Source organism: Triticum urartu, chromosome 1A (assembly GCF_056163025.1).
Source record: "Triticum urartu cultivar PI428250 chromosome 1A, HENAU_Tu73, whole genome shotgun sequence".
Classification (NCBI taxonomy): Eukaryota; Viridiplantae; Streptophyta; class Magnoliopsida; order Poales; family Poaceae; genus Triticum; species Triticum urartu.
In genome coordinates, this window is record NC_141873.1 from 459,661,102 (window position 1) to 459,684,023 (window position 22,922).

General features: G+C 50.2%; 1 protein-coding gene across 1 annotated transcript; it reads right to left on the reverse strand.

Moving 5' to 3' along the window:
• Positions 1-3,151: 3,151 nt before the first annotated feature.
• Positions 3,152-5,859, reverse strand: LOC125518736 (uncharacterized). The gene is made up of 3 exons (XM_048683567.2): positions 5,392-5,859; positions 5,025-5,299; positions 3,152-4,036 (listed from the first exon to the last, which is right to left on the reverse strand). The coding sequence occupies exons 1-3, from the start codon at positions 5,660-5,662 to the stop codon at positions 3,404-3,406; spliced, it is 1,179 nt and encodes a 392-aa protein (XP_048539524.2). The 5' UTR covers positions 5,663-5,859; the 3' UTR covers positions 3,152-3,403.
• Positions 5,860-22,922: the final 17,063 nt, after the last annotated feature.

The following is a 22,922-nucleotide window of genomic DNA, read 5'->3' on the forward strand; positions in this document are numbered from 1 at the left end:
AATCAAATTTTATAAAGTTTGATAAACTTTATAGAAAAAAATATCAACATTCACAATATAAAATCAATATCATTAGGTGCATCATGAAATTAATTTTCATGGGTATTATAGATATTAATATTTTTAAATATAAATCTAGTCAAACTTTGTGTAGTTTGACTTCAAATAAATCGTATATGCGGAGCGAAAAGAAACGGAGAGAGTAATATTTAGAAACATTTCTTCCAAATCCTAATATAGTCCACACTCTTAAGAACAAAAGCTCAATTTTTACCTCAAAGCAAATTAGAAACATCCAAACTATCAAACTGGCACTACTAAAATTATTCCCATGTGCTTTTACAATGCATAATTATTTTTTAGGTAAATTCTTGTTTATACCTCCTTTTTGATATTTTTTACAGGAATTATCCCATTTAAGGGATTTTCATCCATTTTGTGCCATATAACGAAATTATGCCACATTTTATATTTATTTATTTATTTTGAGCACATTCTGCCAAAACGGTCCAATCTTTTAGAGTATACATGGCATGCCACATAGAAGGGTTTTCCTCTGACTCTGGTTTCACGCGCTCGCCCTCTCACTCCACGTCATCTAGTTCGCTAAGTCACACCACGACCCTACTCAAGGCACACCACTTCAGTACCCTCCCCTCACTCTCGCGCACGTCTAAGGATAGGTTTTCACAGGTGGCAGCAATAGGTGTTGAAGCTGCACGCACGTGATTGGACCACGTACCATGGGAGAGGCATGTAACGTGGGACCAGACGGGCATGGAGCTTAACAGAACGATGAACTAAGCGAGCGGGTGAGCGGGTGGCCTTAACAGGTGGGACCGACTTGACATATTTGACATAACATGCTCAATGACAAAAAAAATGTAAAAATGTGGTATAAGTTTCACTAAATGGGGCAAAACAGATGAAATCCCTTAAATGAGGGTAAATCCTTTAAGAAAAATGTCAAAAGATGGAGTAAAAACTAGAATTTACCTGTATTTTTATGGAAGGCTGTTTGCACAAAAGAAATTTTGATAGTCAAAATACCATCTTCAAGAATACCATTTCAAAGTCCAAAAAGACTTATATTTTGAATATGCGAAAGTATATGCTTTAAAACAAACTTCACTTCATACTTTATATCAATAATATGTGTATAAGTGTACTGAATTGTTTTCTAATGGCTCCGGTAGATTTATCTCTAAATATACAACAAGGCAAATTGGAGAATTGTAGTTGGGTATTACAATTAGTGAATAGCAGAGTCGGCTGCCATCATCATACAACCTAAATTACGAAAAAGGGTTTCCCCCGCTTTATATTATAAAGCAAACACCCGATACATCGAACTCGCCGGGGCCGCAGCACAGATAAGCCCAAAAAAAACAACAAGCAGAAAGAGAAATAAATGCCGACACCAGCAGATCAACGAAGAAGGGAAGTCCGGAACCACTGCACCCCCCGAAAAAGTACCACCACGCTCCCAGCATCCCGAAGCGCCGCGCCCCAAGCAACACCTTCAAGAGGGAATGCGACGATGCCGCCGCTGTTGCCCGAAGAAGTTCTAGGGTTTCCCCCGGTACGCGAGGGATAGTGGGAAAGGGGTATACCCGATGCCCCTCAGGAAGGTCCGACGGCGCTCGCAGGCGTCATCGCATTGGTGCCAGCCAGGCCGACATGGATTTCTCGTATCCACAACCACCACCGCTACCTCAGGCATTTCGAAATGCACCACCTCCTCGGCCACCCACCAGCTTGTGCCACCATGATTACTGGACAACCCTTCTCCCTTCACTGTAGCTGTCAACACGAGGCTTGGAGAGGAAGAGGAGACACCAGCCACGGGAGCGACCACAACTCGACCGGAAGGAGGGGACATCCTCCACCGCCGCAGCGGAGCCGACCGGAGACGGCGACGAGGACTTGCCAGGCCTCGATGGCCCGGCCCATGTGGACCCGGACAGTCCTGTCACCACGCTACAGCATGCCGGCCAACGAAGTCCTCACTGCCCGAGACCGCCGCCACCACGCCACCACCAAGGAACGTCGCCGCCGAGCACCAAGCCACCGGCCCGCCCCAACCCAGATGGGCCCAAAAGGGCCCAGATCTAGGCTGGGCGGGCGCCGCCAGCCACAGCGCCACCGCGCCGCCCCACGGCCAACGGCCGCAACGCCGCGTCGAGAGCCACCGGGCCCGCGGCACCACCACCGACGGGCTGCACCGATGCTGGCCGAGGAGCATCGCCGCAGGCCACCACCGTACGAGCAAGGGGGAGCCGCGCGCGGGGAAGGGCAGGCCCGCCGCCGCCAGCACCACGCGGCCGAGGCCCGGCGGCGGGAGGAGGCAGGGGCGGGGGGGGGGGGGGGCTGGAGAGGAGCGACGAAGGGGCCCCCGGTCGCCCCGCTCGGGGAGGCGACGCGGGGGTACGGGGAAGGGAAGGGAGGGAGGGGAGGGGTAGGGGAGCGGGCTCCGGCGGCGGCGGCGAGGGAACCCTAGGAGCGGGGCGTTCGCGAGAGCGGGGCCATACAACCTAAATTAATGTATAACAAACATCCTAGAGTGCAGAGAGCGAAACCGGCCAAAACCTAGCTATTGCATCCAGCATGCATGTATAACAACAAATTTACGAACTAGTCTTTACACCATTTGCCAGTAGATTGTCTTCTCCATCAATCAAATAGCAGATACATACAAATCGACAGGCATCTCGCCCAGTCATTCTTGCCTGGCCGGCCGGCCGGCACATGCACTTCAGCACAAACGAACTCTAACCATGCATGCGGCATACGTATCCTTACCTTTTGCAGCCAGTGGCTCACAGCAATGAGCAAAACACTACGCAAAAGAGCAAGAGCAATAATCACATGGATTATTCCATGCACACGCCAGTTAATCCTCGCCTTATCTGACACCTACCGCGCCTGCAAGTCTTCCCCCCCACTCATGCAGAAAGAAACAACCCCTGCTGCAACGGTCTCCCGCCAATCATGCACACATTATTTCATGTGCCATGCAGAATTGCAGATTAAATGCTAGTAGAAACAACTGCCTGCCCGAGGCTTAGATTTTGGGTGATCACCATTCAACAGTGTAAACTAACCTCATTTGCTGTTAAACACATCGATCCGGGTGGAGTTAACTAAGACATGAAGCTGAACGTTTAGACTGACTGAACACAAACTTGTGCTTACAACATCAGTGCTATATATATCTTAATTTAGTTCTGAATCATATATACCACTTGCTGAAGAGTGGTGAAAGGGTATAATGTAAAGTCTAGGTTGATGGTTTTCAGAGTTAACCGTGGCTGCGAAAACCTACGAATTATGCATAGTGCCACTGCCCACTGGCATATGCAATGCAACCTCCTCTCAAGCCTGCATTTACTTGGTTTTGGAGTCATTTAAAACTAGAACTTCCGTAGTCCCTGCTGCCTGAGGTGTCAGGGTGGATCCAATCCCAAAGCTTGTCGGCCGGCGACACCGGCATCTCTCCGAGGGGCGGAATTTGCGACGACGACGGTGAGGGGGGGAAGTGGCTGCCGACGGCCGGGTGGTTAGGGTAGGCCTGGCTGTGGCCCACCAGCCGGCTCAGCTCGTCCCCCGGCGTGGAACTGCTGCCCATCATGGGTGCGTCTGCCAGGGCCATGAGCGAGTACGTGCAGCCCCTCGCGGCCGGCGCAACCGACATCGTTGAGCTCATCGCCGACGCAAAGGCGCTCGCCCTCGGGGGAGGAGGAGGCGGCGGCTGATGCAGCTGCGGAGCATTATTGTGCGGGGTGGCCTGGTCCATGATGGCTGGCAGCGGCGCCGACGAGCACTCGCCTTGGCCGAGTATGCCGTGGAAGCTGGGCTGCTGCGTCGGTGACAGCGGCGTGGACGACGGTGATGATACCTGCTGGCCAGCCGGCGGAATAATGGTGCGTGAGGTGCCCGGCCTCGCCGAGGCCGCTTGGGCATTGCTGGAGGAGGGCCTCCCGTGGCCGTCGTCGATGCCGGAGCGCTTGTACACGCGGCAGAGCGAGATCTCGGACTGCATGCATGAAACATTTTGTGAACTTCGGATAAACTACATAAGCAAGCACGATCAAATTAAGGAATTCAGAATTTACTGCGACATGTCAAAGCTAAAGAAATTACTGTCAATACCAAAGATCTTACACGAGTACGGCCTGTTTGGTTCATAAGTCCTATGACTTTTTTTAGTCCTAACTTATAAGTCCCAAGTCCCTAAAAAGTCCCTACCTGTTTGGTTCCTCGGACTTATAAGTCTCTATAAGACCATATTATAACTATAAGTCCCTATAAGTCCCTCCTTGAGTCTTATTTCATAAGTCCCAAATGCCCACTTTAAGTCCCTCCTGTTTGGTTTAGATGAGACTTATAGAGACTTATTTAAATCCCTAGACCAATAAATCCCTGAAAACAAACACCCTCTACGTGTACGTGATACTAGCTAGGTGGCATAGGATGCAGTAAATTGAGTGAGGACTGAGGAACAGGGTGCATGCTTTTCATATGAAGTGAGCGCTAGCTGTGAGATGGAATTAAATGCTTCAATTAAGTTCGGATCTGAATATTTGAGCAAAGGGGAGCTGAATTGACTGTTTAGCTTGGACATGCAAATAGTTAAATTGAAGAATCTGGAGGACATGCAAGTGGTATCTAGCCAGCTATAAGAGGAATTCTGAATTCAACATGGCAGCGTTTGTACATGTCCATATGTATGCCAAAAAGAACGAGCAAAAAGCGAACCCTAAGCTCTTAGATCTGAAAAGAAAGAGAGGAAAGGCATGTCACATGTTCATGTGAATCATGCCAACCAACAAAAAAGGTAGCAGTGAACAAAAAGCAGATCAAATCAATGATTAACAGCATGAACAACGGCTGGTATATAGCTAGCTTCCCATGATTTCTCAAAACAAAGACCAATCAAGAGATGAGGAATTTCCGGGTCTTAAGTCTGGCCTCCAAATTCCAAAACCCTAGTCTAATTTCGCTTGCTTGATCGCGGCAATTACCTTGTAGAAGAGATCCGCCTCGGTGGTGGGCGGCGGGAGGCGGTACTCGTTCATGATCCAGCTGCTGCGGACGCCCTTGGGGGCCTTGCCGGAGTAGAAGACGAGCGTCTTCTTGAGGCCGATGGGCCGGCTGTTCTCGCCGCGGATCATCCTGTCGGCCCCCGTCGCCTTCCAGTACCCCGACGCCGTCACCCGGTTCGGCCGGTCGCCGTTCCGGTACTTGCGGTCCCGGGGCACGTAGAAGAACCACTCCTTCTCCCCAATCACCGCCATTGCTGCCAACAACAAGAAATCAATCAAGACCCCAATTTGCCAAGATTAATTTGAGCTAAGCGGTGTGTGGCTGTGTGTTCTAGCTAGTGTGTACCGGGGAGCTCCCATGGGTCAAAGCGGTAGAGATCGAGGAAGGTGATGAGCTCGACGTTGAAGCGCCGGCCCTCCACCTTGCGCCGGAGGTAGAACTCGATCAGCTCCTCCTCCGTCGGGTGGAACCGGAACCCCGGCATCACCAAGTCGTTCTCGTGCGAGTCGACTGCCGCCTCGTCGCTGACGCCGGCCACCGGCTCGTCACCCACTTCCCCTCCTCCTCCTCCTGCTGTCGCCGCCGAAACGCTCCCTTCGTCGATGTCTCTGCTCATGGCTGCCGGCTCTCCCTCGCCGTACCTATTGCCCGCATAGCGCGCGTGTGCGCACGGCAGCAGCAGGCCGGCGAGCCAGCTAGCTAGGGCAACCAGATGGCTGAGGAAAGGCAAGCGATTTGGGGGTGCGCAAGTAGGTGGGAGGGAGAGAGGATAAGAGTGGAGTTTGCACCATCGATATATACTGGAGTGGAGGCTTTGCCTAATGATCCATTGATCCTGGTTAGTTTTGATTGAAACGGAGTATCGATGATTAACTTGGTAATAATTAATGGCTAGTAAGTGTGGTGCCTACTAAGCACTGGCTAGCCTTAATAGTACGGTGGTACTACAACTATGTACATGTATTGATTTGACACATGATGAAACCTTTTTGTGATATATGATTCCCTGAAAAAAATTATAATTGCTTAAATTATGCCGGTATATTTGTACATGGAATATCATGGCACACTGTAGTATATGATCTAAAACAAATTAACTGTAACTTTTAGAAGGAATGTGGAAAGTTCTACTTTATAGCTTGTAAAAATTGTAGCAACGTGGTAACTGAATTACCGAAGGTGCATGGTAGAAAATACAATAAAAGGAGAATACAAGGGGCTAGGTACACGTAGTGTTCCTACTGATGTGATGTGTGCCTTTGTTGCTTTAGCTAGGTCGACAGACTTGTTGGTCTTGAGCTGGAATTCCTTGCAAGATCCAAGACAATACATTTGATGATTATAAACTACTAGTAGTAGCTAGAGCCGTCACGCATCACGGTTGAACTTGAAGAAAACAACTTGGTTCCTACCACCTGTTATGCTACGTTGTACTCCGTACTTCCTCCGGTCCTTTTTACTCCGCGTATTAGATTTATGTCAAGTCAAATTTTATAAAGTTTGACTAAATTTATATTAAAAAATATCAACATCTACAATATCAAATATATATACTATGAAACTACATTTCATGATGAATCTAACAATATTGATTTGACATTGTGGATGTTGATATTTTTTTAATAAGTTTGGTCAAATTAAAGAGACATTGATTTCGGACAAAACTTGTATGCAGACTAAAAAGGACCGGAGGGAGTATTTATTAATCCACTTAACTAGCTGGGTCCTTTGAGTTGAAGGATTTTCAGATGAATTTTGCCAAACAAAATCCATATATGATAGGCCGGCCGGGTTGGGATAAAACCAGACTATGCTGCATGATTTTCGTGGATGGACACTTGGGCAGGCCGGCCGGGGAACCAGTGGATGAGCACTCGATCGAGAAACGGCACCAGTGACCTTTTGGGAAGAAGTGGTCACCAACAAAGGGAGTTAAAGAGGGGAAAATGACCAGCCGGGATGAGAACAACTTTGGGCGGCTACCGCTCCTGTGATTGAGATGGGTGCTTGCATCTCTGGTTTGTGGATTGTGCATCCTGGCCGGCTCGCCACCCTGGGTTTCTTGATCCGGTCCTTTTCGCAACGTATCTTTCGCTTTTTCGTCAAGAAAAAGGGAAATGTTTTCCTTTCCTATTGCAAATTAATCCAATGTTACTTCTTGAGTAATATATACCGTCATGGAGTTTGAGGGGGTTAATCCAATGTCCTTTCAATGCTCCTCTCTAGAAAGAAAAGACAAGACTTAGGGTTACTCTGCTATCCGCCGGCGCCGCCACCGGCCCGCCTCGTCTTCGGTGGCCCTAGGGCCAAGGAGGCGTGGTTGACCCTGGCCCTTGCCAGCGGGAGGGATCTTGCTCTGTCTGTAGGGTTTTTTTTCTACTGTGTTTAGCATTTTTGTCCTACTTAGAAAGGCGAGGCGATGGAGGCTCACTGAAGATGAAATAGGGTTCTCCCTCATAGCCCCCGTTTTTTGTGATGCGTCTAGCGTGGAGGGCATGTGCGGGTGTGTCTCTCGCGGATCTCACGGAATTTGGTTGGTGCTGGTCTTCAGTGTACCTGCTTGAATCCAGACTTCGTTCATGTGTCTACAGGTCGGATCCTTTCGATCTATACTTCTTTTCATCAGCGATGGTTGCTGTTCTAGTATGCTGGTCCCGTAAGGCTTAGCACGACGACTTCTTAATTGTCTACCCGCAAGTTTGACCCGTCTCTGTGAAGGAGGGTGATGATGACGGCGCGCTTCGGCTCGCTCCAGTGCTTGTAGTCGTCGCTATATAGTCTAAGGATATTGATGTAATTTTTGTTATTTATGTGTTCTTCGTACTACCATGACATGATGAATATTTCGAAAAATTTCTTGAAAAATATCCAATGTCATGGTACACAGTAGATAGGTGCATATAGCAAGAGTACTTGGAACTGAGAAATTAAGGCGGCAGCACTGTGACCCTCTCTAGCTAGCGGTGACACTCCAACGCGCTGTGATTCCTCCACAGGCATGCATGCACGCGTGGAGAGGCAGGCAGCTCATATGTGGGCACTGCAGCAGCCGGGTGGTCCATGCATGCATGGGATGCGAGCGAGGTCGGGGTTTATGCTTTAGCGGTGCGATTGGTGATCGATGGACGTGAAATAAATTCTTCGTATCATGAGCTACTAGCTTTAGCTACTAGTAGAGGCCTTCTCCTCGAGAGGGCACTCCCAGCGCCCATGGCATATGCACCAATTTTTCACAAAGTACATTCTAAGCACGTTTTAAAATGTCAAATTTAAAAGAAAATTTCACGCATACATGTCCGTAAATGTGTGTGCGTAACATAAAGTTTTGTGAAAAAATATCATTTCATTTTGTCTCCAAAAAAAAAAATCCAGTGCTTCTAAATAGCGTTTCACGACACTTTTTTTTGTGAGGCCACAAAAAAATTTGTGTTTTCGTGAAACTTTAGGCACGAACATGGAGACGTAACTGTGCAACATTTTCCAGATTTTTAGCATTTAGAAAATATGTTTTCTGAAGTGGGTTCATATGTACCCAGGTTTATCCATGCGTTTTCCTCTTCTCCTCGGTCTTTTCTTTTCCGTTCTTTGCCTTTTGCACCGTGTGGATCCAGGCCACCTAGGAGCGATGCACGGGCCGTCCTGGCGTCCACTTCCCTCCCTCATGTTGTCGCGCCAAGGTCAAACCCCACTCACTCTAATTGTTTTAGGATTTTCGTTCTCTGATTTACTTATGCTACTTTCTTTTTGAGGTAAACCACATGCATTCATTCATGTGCAGAGTTACAAACCCACACGTAGTTATGATCCAAATGCACGCAGAACACAACTGATACAACACTTTGCAAAAAAAATCCCACAAGAAAAGCAATGAAGCCCTTCAGGGACAGAAAGCAAAACAAATAATCATCACCATACGTCGTCACCATCGGAGCTTTCGTAGGACAGAGAAGAGTCACCAACATCCCTATGACAGAAGAAAATCATAACAGATGCTTGGCTGGTTCTTCAAAATAGGATCTGGACATCAGACCGCTTGATTTGTCGTGGCTGGCCCAACTGCAACGTGTGCCCTCTTTGCAAGCAAGTACAGGAGTTCGCTGCTCACGTACTCTTCCAATGTCGCTTCACGTTGCGCATTTGGAACAACATTCTTCCGTGGCTTGGAATGCAGCACATCTCTACTACTTCATGGTCGGCGAGCGCTTTGGTCAAAGGATGGTGGAACGGTAACCGAGGGAGTCCTGGATTAGGGGGTCTCCGGACAGCCGGACTATATCCTTTGGCCGGACTGTTGGACTATGAAGATACAAGATTGAAGATTTCGTCTCGTGTCCGGATGGGACTCTACTTGGCGTGAAAGGCAAGCTAGGCAATACGGATATGTATATCTCCTCCTTTGTAACCGACCTTGTATAACCCTAGCCTTTTCCGCTGTCTATATAAACCGAAGGGTTTTGGTCCGTAGGACAACATACAATCATACCATAGGCTAGCTTCTAGGGTTTAGCCTCTCCGATCTCATGGTAGATCAACTCTTGTAATACTCATATCATCAAGAATAAATCAAGCAGGACGTAGGGTTTTACCTCCATCAAGAGGGCCCGAACCTGGGTAAAACATAGTGTCCCCTGCTTCCTGTTACTATCCGCCTTAGACGCACAGTTCGGGACCCCCTATCCGACATCCGCCGGTTTTGACACCGACATTGGTGCTTTCATTGAGAGTTCCTCTATGTCGTCGCCGTTAGGCTTGATGGCTCCTACTATCATCGATAGTGACGCAGTCCAGGGTGAGACTTTTCTCCCCGGATAGATCTTTGTGTTCGGCAGCTTCGCACTGCGGGCCAACTCGCTTGGCCATCTGGAGCAGATCGAAAATTACGCCCCTGGCCACCAGGTCGGGTTTGGAAGCTTAAACTATACGGCCGATATCCGCGGAGACTTGATCTACGATGGATTCGAGCCCCTGCCTTGTGCGCCACGCGGTCACGATGAGTACGATTTAGCTCTACCATCGGACCGTATTCAGGAGATCGCACCGGCGGCCGCTCCGAGCCTCAATTCGGAGCCAGTTGCGCCATCCATGGATGGGTGGATAGACCCCGTCACGAAGGCCATATCCTCAGTGGCGATCGAGCCGAATATCGACCTTACCCTTCACGAGAGCCATGTTGCCAAACTGCCGGATCCTTCTCCGGTCACGGACTCCGAACCGCCTGCGCCCGTTCCTATCGAATCCGATTGGGCGCCGATCATGGAGTTTACCTCCACGGATATTTTTTAGCACTCGCCCTTCGGCGACATACTGAACTCATTAAGGTTTCTCTCCTTGTCAGGAGAGTCCTGGCCGAACTACGTCCGGCAGGATTGGGATGCGGATGACGAAGAAATTCGCCGCCCACCCACCACCCACTTAGTAGCCATTGTCGATGACTTAACCGACATGCTCGACTTCGACTCCGAAGACATCGACGGTATGGACGACGATGCGGGAGACGAAGAGGAACCACTGCTCACAGGGCACTGGACATCCACCTCATCATACGATATATACATGGTGGACACACCCAAAGAAGGCAATGGCGACAAGACAACGGAGGATGACCCCTCCAAGAAGCAACCCAAGCGCCGGCGTCAGCGGCGCCGCTCTAAGTCCCGCCAAGGAAAAAGTGATGATACCGGCACCGGAGATAATAGCACTCCGGACAGTGTCGAGGACAACAACAATCCCCTCCAACAAGATTTAGAGTAGGAGGATGAAGGAGCCAGCCCGCCTGAGAGAGCGGCAGATGGAGAGGCGGAGGATGATAATTACATGCCTCCCTCCGAAGACGAGGCAAGCCTCGACGATGACGAATTCGTCGTGCCAGAGGATCCCGTTGAATAAGAGCGCTTCAAGCGCCGGCTTATAGCCACGGCAAATAGCCTCAAGAAAAAGTAGCAATAGCTTCAAGCTGATCAAGATTTGCTAACTGACAGATGGACTGAAGTCCTGGCGGCCGAGGAATATAAACTCAAATGCCCCTCCAAGAGTTACCCAAATTGCAGGTTGCTACCCCGACTGGAGGAGGAAGCACCAAAACCTACATCCACGGTGTATGACGCGGCTGATCGACCACCTCGTGGCCGCGACAGAGAGACATTCCAGCCAAAAGCTCAGCCCGCACCCCAACGCCATTCAAATAAAAAGGCATGGGGAAATACGCCAGACCTGCGAGACGTATTGGAGGACAAAGCAAAACATGCAAGATCGATCTACGGATCACGAGGGCGCGCTACTATGTGAGACGATAATCGTCACGCCGGATACAGTAAAAGTAAGTCCGGCCGGGCCGAACCCAGCGTCAAGACTCATTTGAGCTGCGTCATGATATAGCCCAGTACAGAGGCGCCGCACACCCCTTATGCTTCACAGACGAAGTAATGGATCATCAAATCCCAGAGGGTTTCAAACCCGTAAATATAGAATTATACAACGGCATAACAGATCCTGCGGTATGGATCGAGGATTTCCTCCTGCACATCCACATGGCCCGCGGTGATGACCTACACGCCATCAAATACCTCCCACTCAAAATCAAAGGACCAACTCGGCATTGGCTCAACAGCTTGTCAGCAGAGTCCATTGGCTGTTGGGAAGATCTGGAAGCCGCATTCCTCGACAACTTGCAGGGCACTTATGTGCGACCACCAGATGCCGATGACTTGAGCCACATAATTCAGCAGCACGACACTCATGACCCGCTTTTGTGCGGGAGAAGACAGCTGGTTGGCTCGCAGCAATAACATATCAAAGAACCATGGTACTTCGGATACCAAGGACGGCAACGGCAGGTCACGTCGCAACAAACATAAGCGCCGCATTAACAGCGACAATACCGAGGATACGGTAGTCAATGCCGGATTCAAAGGCTCTAAATCCGGTCAGCGGAAAAAGCCATTCAAAAGAAGCACTCCGGGCCCGTCCAGTTTGGACCGTATACTCGATCGCTCGTGTCAAATACACGGCACCCCCGACAAGCCAACCAACCACACCAACAGGGATTGTTGGGTGTTCAAGCAGGCCGGCAAGTTAAATGCCGAGAACAAAGATAAGGGGTCACATAGCGATGACGAGGAGGAGCCCCGGCAGCCGAACACCGGAGGACAGAAGAGGTTCCCTCTAGAAGTGTGGACGGTGAACATGATATACGCAACCCACATCCCCAAGAGGGAGCGGAAGCGTGAGCTCAGGGACGTATATGCGTTGGAGCCAGTCGCCCCAAAGTTCAACCCATGGTCCTGTTGTCCGATCACCTTCGATCGCAGGGACCACCCCACTAGTATCCGTCATGGCGGATTCGCCGCACTGGTCCTAGACCCAATCATTGACGGATTTCACCTCACTCGAGTCCTAATGGACGGTGGCAGCAGCCTGAACCTGCTTTATCGGGACATAGTGCGCAAAATGGGTATAGACCCCTCAAGGATCAAACCCACAAAAACGACATTTAAAGGCGTCATACCAGGTGTAGAGGCCCATTGCACAGGCTCAGTAACACTGGAAGTGGTCTTCGGATCTCCGGATAACTTCCGAAGCAAAGAGTTAATATTCGACATAGTCCCATTCCGCAGTGGCTACCATGCACTGCTCGGGCGAACCGCATTTGCAAGATTCAATGCGGTACCGCATTATGCATATCTCAAGCTCAAGATGCTAGGACCTCGGGGGATCATCACAGTCAATGGAAACACAGAGCGCTCTCTCCGCACGGAGGAGCACATTGCGGCCCTCGCAGCAGAATCACAAAGCAGTCTCTTAAGGCAATCCACTAGTTCGGCGATTAAAGACCCGGACACCTTCAAGCGCGCCCGGAGTAATCGGCAACAAGACCGCCTGGCACGTTCCGAGCTCGCATAGCAATGCGGCCCCCACCCCGGTCCCAGCCAAACGGCGAAATCTGTGTCATGCGTACATAATTACGCATTAAAAATACCATGGGCATAGGCGGGGAGGGGGGCACGACGGCGGCACGCCCCAAGTCGCGGCTTAAACCGCACTAGGGGCTTCCCGCTTTGTTATTTTTCTCTTTCAGGACTTTAATCTCTGGAAACCCTGTCCGGCAGCATGATTTCCGAACACATGATGCAGCAACCAAGGAGGCAGAAGGCTACGTCACACCACGGAACTCCCAGGTGGATTACGATAACGAGTGAAATATTTGCTTTAATACTATTCCTCATCTTGCCCTTGGAAGAGACATGTCAAATAATCATACTTTTTGCTTATCATGCTACTTGTATCATTCTGCTTTAACGCACCTTTTTGAAAAAAAATGCATAGCATTAAGAGTATTATTGCATTCTTCCTTTTTATATATATGTTCATTCACGACATCTAGCACCCGTACACTCTGGTATGGCCAATACACTAGGGGCTTAAGCATACCCCATAATACGGCGTGAGAAGTCCGAACACTTTCGATAGTGCGGCACCCCGAACTTATAGCATTATATGCATCAGCTCTGAATCATGTCTTGGGTCAATAGTTGGGTTTGCCCGGCTCCCATGTTTTGGTACCTTACGTTCCGCTATATCGGCTAAGGTAGCACTGGGAGAACTACTGCGATTGTGCCCCGGTTCTGCTGGGCTAAGCACCTCAGTAGAAAAAGCTAAAACTGACTGTCATGATAAGGCAAGAGACTGGTCGCTGTTCGAGAGGTTTCGAGTCCCTAAAGACTTATGCCGCTTAGAGCGAGGAGTCGGCCCTGTCTGGCTTAAGGCGTGTATCGCGCCCCAAATTCGGCCTTCTGAATACTAGGAGCTTCGCTGAAATTTAAAATTATAGAATTCTATGGCTAAGTGAGAGTGATAACGCATTATAGTCCGATTGCCTTGTTCGTTGTGCTAAGCACCTCCCTCGAAGGACCCAACAATGGGAACAAGAGTGCTCAGGTTTATCCCGAACACCCCAACACTCGTGGCGTGGGGGTAGAAGCCGACGACTAGCCATCTCTCAGATTTGATAAACAGCCGAACAAAAGGCAATATTTTAAATTCAGACAAGCGTTTCATAGCGCATATGAATAAGTTTTTCATAATACAGGATTACACGAGCAAGTTTATTCAAATATTACATCGTTTGCACACTCGTCCGCTACAAGACGGGCACCCTTCAGGACACCCTCATAGTACATCTCGGGGTGGCGATGCTCCTTGCCCTCCGGCGGCCCTTCCTTCACCAGCTTCACGGCGTCCATCTTGGCCCATTGCACCTTCACACGGGCGAAAGCCCGGCGTGCACCTTCGATGCAGACGGACCGCTTGATGACTTCCAGCCGTGGGCAGGCATCCATAAGCCACCTCACCAGGCTGAAGTAGCTGTTGGGAAGGGCGTCGCCAGGCCACATCCGGACTATAAAGTCCATGGCATGTTCGGCCTCCTTGTGCAGCTAGAACGGTTGCTTCAGCTGGTCGCTCAGAGGCATCGGGTGTTCGGTCCCAGTATACTAAGACCAGAACAGCTTCTCCGTTGAGATTCCCTCCTCGGCCTGGTAAAACTGTGCGGCATCCGACACGCTGCGGGCCAAATCTGCGAATGCTCCTGGAGAGCTCCGGATTCGGGTAAGTAACAAGTAATTTACTTTCACATGTTTGCTTTGCATATAGAATGCCTTACCCGCCGCTATCTTCTTCATCGCATCAATCTCCTGGAGGGCCTTTTGGGCTTCGGCCTTGGCATTCTTTGCGCTCTCGAGGGCCGCGGCAAGCTCGGACTCTCGCGTCTTCAAGTCAAGCTCCAACGCCTCGTGCTTTGTCACGAGAGCGTGGAGCTCTTGCTGCACCTCGCCCACCCGAGCCTCCTGCCTTTCCCGCTCGGTGCGCTCTTTGGCCGCTTTGTTTTCGGCCTCGGATAGCGCTTGCTTCAGGGTCGCCACCTCGGTCATGGCCCCTGGCAAATTTACGATGATCATGTCGTTTTGCAATCACATTCTTTTTATATATATCCATAGATTAGTTACTACTTACCTTTGTTCTCCTCGAGCTGCCTCTTGGCAAGGCCGAGCTCTTCCTTGGACCCTTTGAGGTCATGCTTCAGTGCGGCGACCTCCGCAGTCAGTGCGGCAGAGGCCAACAGCGAAGCCTGCGTACGCATATAGACAAACTTATATTAGACTCCTGCAATATTGTTTGATCCTCTGTTCGGCTTTTCTTTGTGAACACCGAACAGAGCATTAGGGGCTACTGTCTATGCGGTAATATTTTTCCTATATTTAAAAAACTTACCTCAAAGCCTGTTAGAAGGCTGGCACAGGCTTCAGTCAGTCCGCTCTTGGCGGACTGAACCTTCTGGACCACCGCACTCATAATAGTGCGGTGCTCTTCGTTGATGGAAGCGCTACGAAGCGTTCCCATCAGATTGTCTGGTGCCTCTGGATGGACAGAGGTCACCGACACAGGCGTCTTGCCCCTTTTGAAAGGAGGCCGCCTGCTCGAGTCCGGAACCATTGGGGGTTCCGACGCGGTGTTCAGCTGAGGGCCGAACTCGGAGCCCTCGGGAGCCTTGCTCCCTCTGCTCCCGGAGTCCGGAAGGTCGCCTTGAGGCGCCTCCGGGACTGTCTCTGCTCGACCCGGTGCCTCTTGAGACAATACCTCGGCGTTGTCCGTAGGACAGGGGGAGGTGGCGGTCGGAAGTGGATCATTATCCATATCCGACGAGCCCAGGGAGCCGTCCGACGAGGATACGTCGATACGGGCTCGTGGCGGTCTGCATAGTCATAATTCGGCGTTAGGAGAAGCAGTGCGGCAAAGGTATGCTATGAGTTACTCTGGCATCTGAATACTTACGACTTCGCCAGGGGCTTGGCCCTGAGCAGCCACTCGTCTTCGCCTTCGGCGGCGGTGGTGGAGTAGTCCGGAAGGAGAGTCCTTCCCTTCTTGGACCCTTCGCCCCCCCCCCCCGGTTGGGGCGACCTTCCTTTTCTTGTCTCCCTTGACTGGAGGGGGAGCATCTTCATCCTCCTCCTCGTCTTCGAGGGAGGAGTGCGTCGCGGAGTTATCGGATGATGAGTCCGATAACACCTGGCGTCGGGAACTCTTTCGGGTTCCCTTGGCCTTCTTGGTCTTCTCCGGCACCTTGTAAGGAGCCGGAGTCAGCATCTCCGTCAGGAGAGCGTCCGAAGTGTCTTCGGGAAGAGGGGCCGGACAGTTAATCTGCCCCGACGTCTCCACCCAGTCCTGTCAAAGGCATGGAGCTCATACCCCGCACATGGTTAAGCTAGGGGAAATAAATATCCTACCGGATGTATAGAACTCACCGAATGCACTCGGCGCTTGGCGCTTAGCCCGCGGTCCTCGGTGAGAGAGGGAGAGACCTCGGTGCCCTTGAACAGCACCCTCCAGACGTCCTTGTGCGTTGTGTCGAAGAGCTCGCTCAGAGTCGGGTGCTGGGCCGGGTCGAACTCCCACAAGTTGAAATCCCGTTGTTGACATGGGAGGATCCGACGGATGAGCATGACCTGGATATGTTGACAAGCTTGAGCTTCTTGCCTGCCATATTCCGGATACATTTCTGGAGTCCGTCCAGCTCCACCGATGAACCCCAGGAAAGACCCTTCTCTTTCCAGGAGGTAAGCCGTGTGGGCATTCCGGATCGAAACTCGGGGGCAACCACCCAGTTGGTGTCGCACGGCTCGGTGATGTAGAACCACGCCGATTGCCACCCCTTTATGGTCTCCACGAAGGAGCCTTCAAGCCATATAACATTGGGCATCTTGCCCACCATGGCTCCGCCGCATTCTGCTTGTTGACCGCCCACCACATTCGGCTTGATATTGAAGGTCTTTAACCACAAGCCGAAGTGGGGCTCAGGGGTAGGAACGATCTGCCCCGCAGCGGGCAGCCGATGCGCGATATTCGCGGCAAAGTATCCGGCTCCGCGCAGCTTCTTGATGTGTCCCTCCGCAACGGAGGAAGCCATCCATTTGCCTCCCGTTCCGGACATGATTGGAGAAGTTTGAGGGGAAGGATTTGGACTTGGGCGTTGGAGCTCGAGTGCGCAAGAATGGATGAGCAAGGAGGAAGAAGGCGTGGGTAGAAAAAGGTTAAACCTTGTCCCTTTATAAGGGCGACCGAAACTATGCGCCCCCACTAGCCTGGTAAAACTCGCTTATCCCCCAAGCGCCGTAATCGATGGCGCGGTTGGGTTACCCACGCTCGTATTGATGAGAATCCCGTAATAAGGGGGACACGATCTCTGCTTTGACAAGACGTGTCAAGAAACTGCCTCGCGTTATGTGTGGGGCTAGTTAAAGGAAACGGTTCGAATAATCACCAGGCCATGACATAATGTCATGTTGCCAAAACATGTCAGCAGATTAGATTTGTGGAAATATTATTCTCTCTACGGTGGTATGTGGAACTTATTTTGCAGGGTCGGACACTATCCTTGTATTCAAATTCTTCTGTGGTGTATTCAGAGGAGGAACCCGCCTTGCAATGCCGAAGACAATACTGCGCGCCGGACTCATCGTCATTGAAGCCTGGTTTAGGGGCTACTGAGGGAGTCCTGGATTAGGGGGTCTCCGGACAGCCGGACTATATCCTTTGGCCGGACTGTTGGACTATGAAGATACAAGATTGAAGACTTCGTCTCGTGTCCGGATGGGACTCTACTTGGCGTGGAAGGCAAGCTCGACAATACGGATATGTATATCTCCTCCTTTGTAACCGACCTTGTATAACCCTAGCCCTTTCCGGTGTCTATATAAACCGGAGGGTTTTGGTCCGTAGGACAACATACAATCATACCATAGGCTAGCTTCTAGGGTTTAGCCTCTCCGATCTCGTGGTAGGTCAACTCTTGTAATACTCATATCATCAAGAATAAATCAAGCAGGACATAGGGTTTTACCTCCATCAAGAGGGCCCGAACCTGGGTAAAACATCGTGTCCCCTGCTTCATGTTACCATCCGCCTTAGACGCACAGTTCGGGACCCCCTACCCAAGATCCGCCGATTTTGACACCGACAGTAACCTTCAGATTCGTCTCGGCTCTCCCAAAGCCCTTGCCTCATTGATGATGCTCATCTCATGGGAGGTTTGGTCCGAGAGAAACGCTAGAGTATTCCGCAACGTGGCGGTTCCTTCGGTGGTCATCATTAACAAGATCAAGCATGAGGTGTTGCTTTAGGTTTTGGCGGGTGCCAAGCACTGGGTATTGTAATGCCGCGAGAGTAATTTTTCTTTCGTTTGCCGCTTGCGGCTTCTGTCTAAAACCTTCTTCCTTAATCAATGAAATGGCAAGTCTTTTGCCTCATTTCAAAAAAAAAGTCATAGCAAACAAAGCTGCCTTGTGAATCAATGAAGTCGGCTGTCATGTTGTCGAAGACCTTGTGGCTCGTCGAAGAAGAAGTGTTGCCATCTACCCGAGCGCCGCACCCGCGAGAACTAAAAAAATAACCTAACCTAAACTACTGACCGGAGTGAAGGCACCGGGATCCGCATCCCCGCCATCGGCCACCATAGCGAAAGGCAGAGGGGAGGCGAATCCATGGGCTTGCCGATAAAGCTTGGAGGGGAGAGTTTTCCCTAGCTGTCTAGGGTATGGGAGTTCTAACAAGTTAGCATAGTGATGTTGGCTGACATTGTTTTTGGTGAAAGCTAATGTTTGTACTAGTGGTGCTAATTAATTTACTCTTGAAAAATCTTGATTAAGATGAAACAATTCCTCATGACAAGTCATATGACAATATTTGATTAAGACGTCTAGGTAGTAGCAATAGGTAGGGTTAGTGTCACATCCATCTCGATCATTGATCATCACGGTGATTAGTATCAGGTTCTGAAATACTCCCTCTGTAAACAGATATAAGAGCGTTTAGATCACTAAAATAGTGATCTAAACGCTCTTTTATTTCTTTAGGGAGGCAGTATTTCATTAGCCCAATTGCAGAAAACACAAAATAAAAACATAAATTCAGAGAGGAATTCTCAAGAGTAGCTGGTAGCTAGGGTTGCTTTGATCATGTGCATACAAGCATGTCAGCACGTACAGTATGGACAGTAGCAAGTCAAGTGAAGTCCGTGACCTTGAGTAACTCACACATGCATCGAAGATTTATAATAGCTACCTTGCTCTTGTACTCATATGCACACTGAACAGGGAGGCAGCACGTACTAATTGGAAGTAGGGGCACTGATTGGAAGTATATCATAGGTATTGTATATATATTAGTTTTTTGGTCAGTTTGGAGTTTTGAAACTATGTTACTGCTGAATTTATTTGTTATCTCCCATGAACACTAAGCACATGACATAAGTAGAAAATATTGATTAAACAAATGACTAAATAACTAAAATTAGTTAGAAAAAAAAAAGATTTGCATGAAGCTACTTGCATATATTGGTGGTGTAAGTTGAATGGATGATATAGATGTTGGTGGCCTCGCAAATATGTGGAACAAAGTAATCGCAGAAACTTAGCGACTGAATACAAGTCAACCGAGCAACTAACGTGCATGGCGACGATGCAGTATTGATGCAAAAATGATGGGAGTCTCCTTTTACAAATCGAAAGCCCATGACACCACGTAGGTACAAACAAACACTACGACTGTCCTCGGGTCTCTGACAGAGTCTGGTACTCTGCTTGTATCTATGTACATATATGATCAACCGGGACCGTTTCCATGCATGCTTAGCTAGGTCCATTTCCACGTGAAAGCGGGAAATGCTGCTAGCCGTGCACGGCTCGGAGTAACTAGTGAGCGGACAAGAAAAGAATGTCCCACTCTCATCTCTCGAGTGGCTGCACTATAGAGCTGCTTGACTAACTATGCATAGATGCACAACCAAGCAAGTAAAGAATGTATGGACAAACCGAGTGAAGAATCCACTGACACTTTGACAATAGTATACGTACTTACGTACGGCGCGATAGAGGTTAGGTTGATGGTTGGAGTAGGTCGCCATGTGATGTGATCGATCCAGGTTGTGAGCATGTCACGTACGGTCCAGGATGATCAGTGTGGAATCGAACGGTACGAGTGTCGGCCGGCCCGGCGCTCAATTTTCTCGACGTCGATAGTTAATTTTTCTATGGGTATACTAACTATGTAAAACAACTTCCAATAATGTACTACGTTGGTTCGAGGGTTTTTCATAGAAGCATCGGAGAGAAGGCAGGGATGGCCAAAGAATGGTGCGCACTAGCTATTCTAGTGCTACCACAAATCATTGGTGACCATTGCGGTACGGAGGGGGGTTGAGATATCATGCATGTGTTGTCGAAACCAGGGAATATGCGATGGTGTTTGCCCCTTACACGTACGTGTTCCTGCAGGCGGGTCAACGCATCGTATGCATGGATGGATGCATGCACCCTTCGCTCCAAGAGCAGTCGTGCGCCCGTGCGTGCATGGGCTGTGCATCATGTAGCTAGCTAGAGTCGCCATCGAATTTTAGCTGGAAGGTCGGTTGACTTCTGCTCATGCATGGCCCCGGATGAACTTGTCGCATCGCGCGTGGGAAACCCGTCGCGGGTGGTCCAGAGATGCGATCGAATTAGCGAAGCAATGGTGACAAATTAGAGGGTCATCTTTCTGGATTTGCTACGAGTCAGAGGGACGCTTTGGCTGTTCGCTCACAGCCGAATTTTCTGCGTCGACGGGGCGATGGACGGCCAGATCCAGAGGAGGAGGACAGCGGCGCCCTGGTGGACGAGGGAGGAGCCCGTGTAAGCCTCGCTCAATATGTTTAGAAAGATCAGGAAAAAAATGCAAGAAAACTTCCGATCTATTCATTTTTAATCATGGCAGTGCAACGAACACAAAAAATAATAATAATTACACCCAAATCCGTAGACCACCTACCAATAACTATAAGCACTGAAGCGAGCCGAAGACGTGTCGCCGTCATCGTCCCTCTCTCGTTGGAGCTTGGCAAAACATGTTGTAGTAGACAGTCGGAAAGTCGTCGTGCTAAGGCCCCATAGGACCAGCGCAGCCAAGAAAAACTTCACCGATCAGATCTTCGCCGCCGCAGCCGCCAGCCTCGTCCGCGGCGGTGGCGGGCCCCAACGCTCAAGGTGTTGGTGGTTGGGGGGGGGGGTAGAGGGCGGAGACGGCGGGCGAGAAGGCTGGGGCGCGCGAGTCTTCCGTCCCGTCCGACAGCCGGGGCGGGGTTCTACGGTTGAGGCGGCGGCGCCGATCTGCTCCGTTGAAGACGCACAACGGCGATTTGCACGGAGATGGAGGGCTTGTGGATCTGGGTCCCACCAGGATCCATCGACAAGATGGTCAACCGTCCGGCGGTGCATGGAGGAGGCCGTTCGCTGCGATGTTCGAGGCGGGCAGGGCGTGGGGCGTCCTTTGGCCATAGCTCCCTGCGCGTGGCCTCTCTGGCCCAGGCGGGTTGGGGCCGAAGTATGTTGTGCCCTCGATCAATTTTTGGCGGTTTGCCCTGCTGATCTTCGAGGTCGTTGGACGCGGCCGTGCTCCAGCGTGGCAGATCCTGGGCCTTGTTTGATTTGGTGCAAGGGTGGTGGTGATCCAGATTCAGTCGGTCGAGTGGGGTGTCTACAGGCTGTTGCAACAACCTCATGTGGCTCCACGGCGGCGGTGGTCACCGAGGGATCTTCATGAGGGTTCATCTCTCTATGTCCAATGGTTGACTTTGGTGGCGTGATGCAAACTATGGACGACGGCTTGACACGAAGAAATGGTAGTGCAGTGGCGGCGATCGCATCACATGTAGCTGGTAGGATTGCGGAAAAGGGGTGGCGACAAAACTTGAGTGACTTCGACGGTGGTGCTGTGAGCACCCGGTCGCGAGCTCCGGGGTGAAAGCATAGGTTGATTCGAGCTGGTTATACCTGACAATGGCGATGTTCTTTTACGTCGTTACCTTGTTGAAGGCATTGCTTGGATATGCTTCGCTTGTCTCTTCAGGGTAAAAACCTAGATTCGGGGCTTGGTGGTTGGATCCGGTGACGGTAACACTTAGTGTCGCTCCCTTCTTGAAGGCGTTGTTGCTGAAGGACCTCGTGGTTTGTGTGGTGTCATGAAATGGTTGGAGCGTATATGGTCACTGATGTAGTTTGACGATCGTGGATCTGATCGCTTCGGGTTTTTCTTTTACTCGCCTACACATAACTTTGGTCTTATATAACTTTGCTATCTGGCTTGTTTTGTGTGTGTGTGTGTGTTGGTGTAGGTTGTGTGCATCCTAGCTATGCAGAGACCAGATGTGTGCTCTTTCGGTATGTATCCTCTTGATGCTCCTCTTTGAGCAAATAAAATTTACCCTTTGTCGAAAAATAGGACCAGTGCGGCAGAACAGTAACCGCCGCCGATGAAGAGTTGCGTAGATCGGAATGATCCAATCTAAAGACACATGAACATAGACGAACTATGGTCAGATCCAAGCAAATCCACCAAGGACAGATTCATCGGAGACACACCTCCATGTGCCCACTAACTATGCTAGACACACGATCGGAACGAGGGCTATGCAGGGATAACTTTATTCCTTAGAGAGCCGCCGCCGTCTCGTTTTCCTGAACAGGACAGAAACCTTGCTAAATCACGGTAGAACAACCGAAAACAGAATCCTCCCGCCGGTAAGGACCGAAATCCACCGCGCCGCCATGGCCTTAGGCCATCGGACACAAGACGGACCGATAGGCGACGCCGCGGGAGGCAAAGGAACCCCTACACTTTTCAGCAAAATTTTAGCTTAGACTGTGGCGCTGTAATCATCCTCGTCGACATAAGCCTGCGTTTCTCCCATGGAGAAGAAAAAGGTAGAGGAGCATTCAATTCCTGCGGTGAGACGGATGGATTACGCAGCTGGTCGACGCGGCGGGGGTACGTACGTGAACACGCAACACCGATCC

Coding starts and splice junctions, on each gene's coding strand:
- LOC125518736 (XM_048683567.2), bottom strand. CDS start 5,662: ATGAGCAGAGACATCGACGAAGGGAGCGTTTCGGCGGCGACAGCAGGA. Junction 5,300..5,391: donor TGACCCATGGGAGCTCCCCG/GTACACACTAGC, acceptor TGTTGTTGGCAG/CAATGGCGGTGATTGGGGAG. Junction 4,037..5,024: donor AGGCGGATCTCTTCTACAAG/GTAATTGCCGCG, acceptor TCATGCATGCAG/TCCGAGATCTCGCTCTGCCG.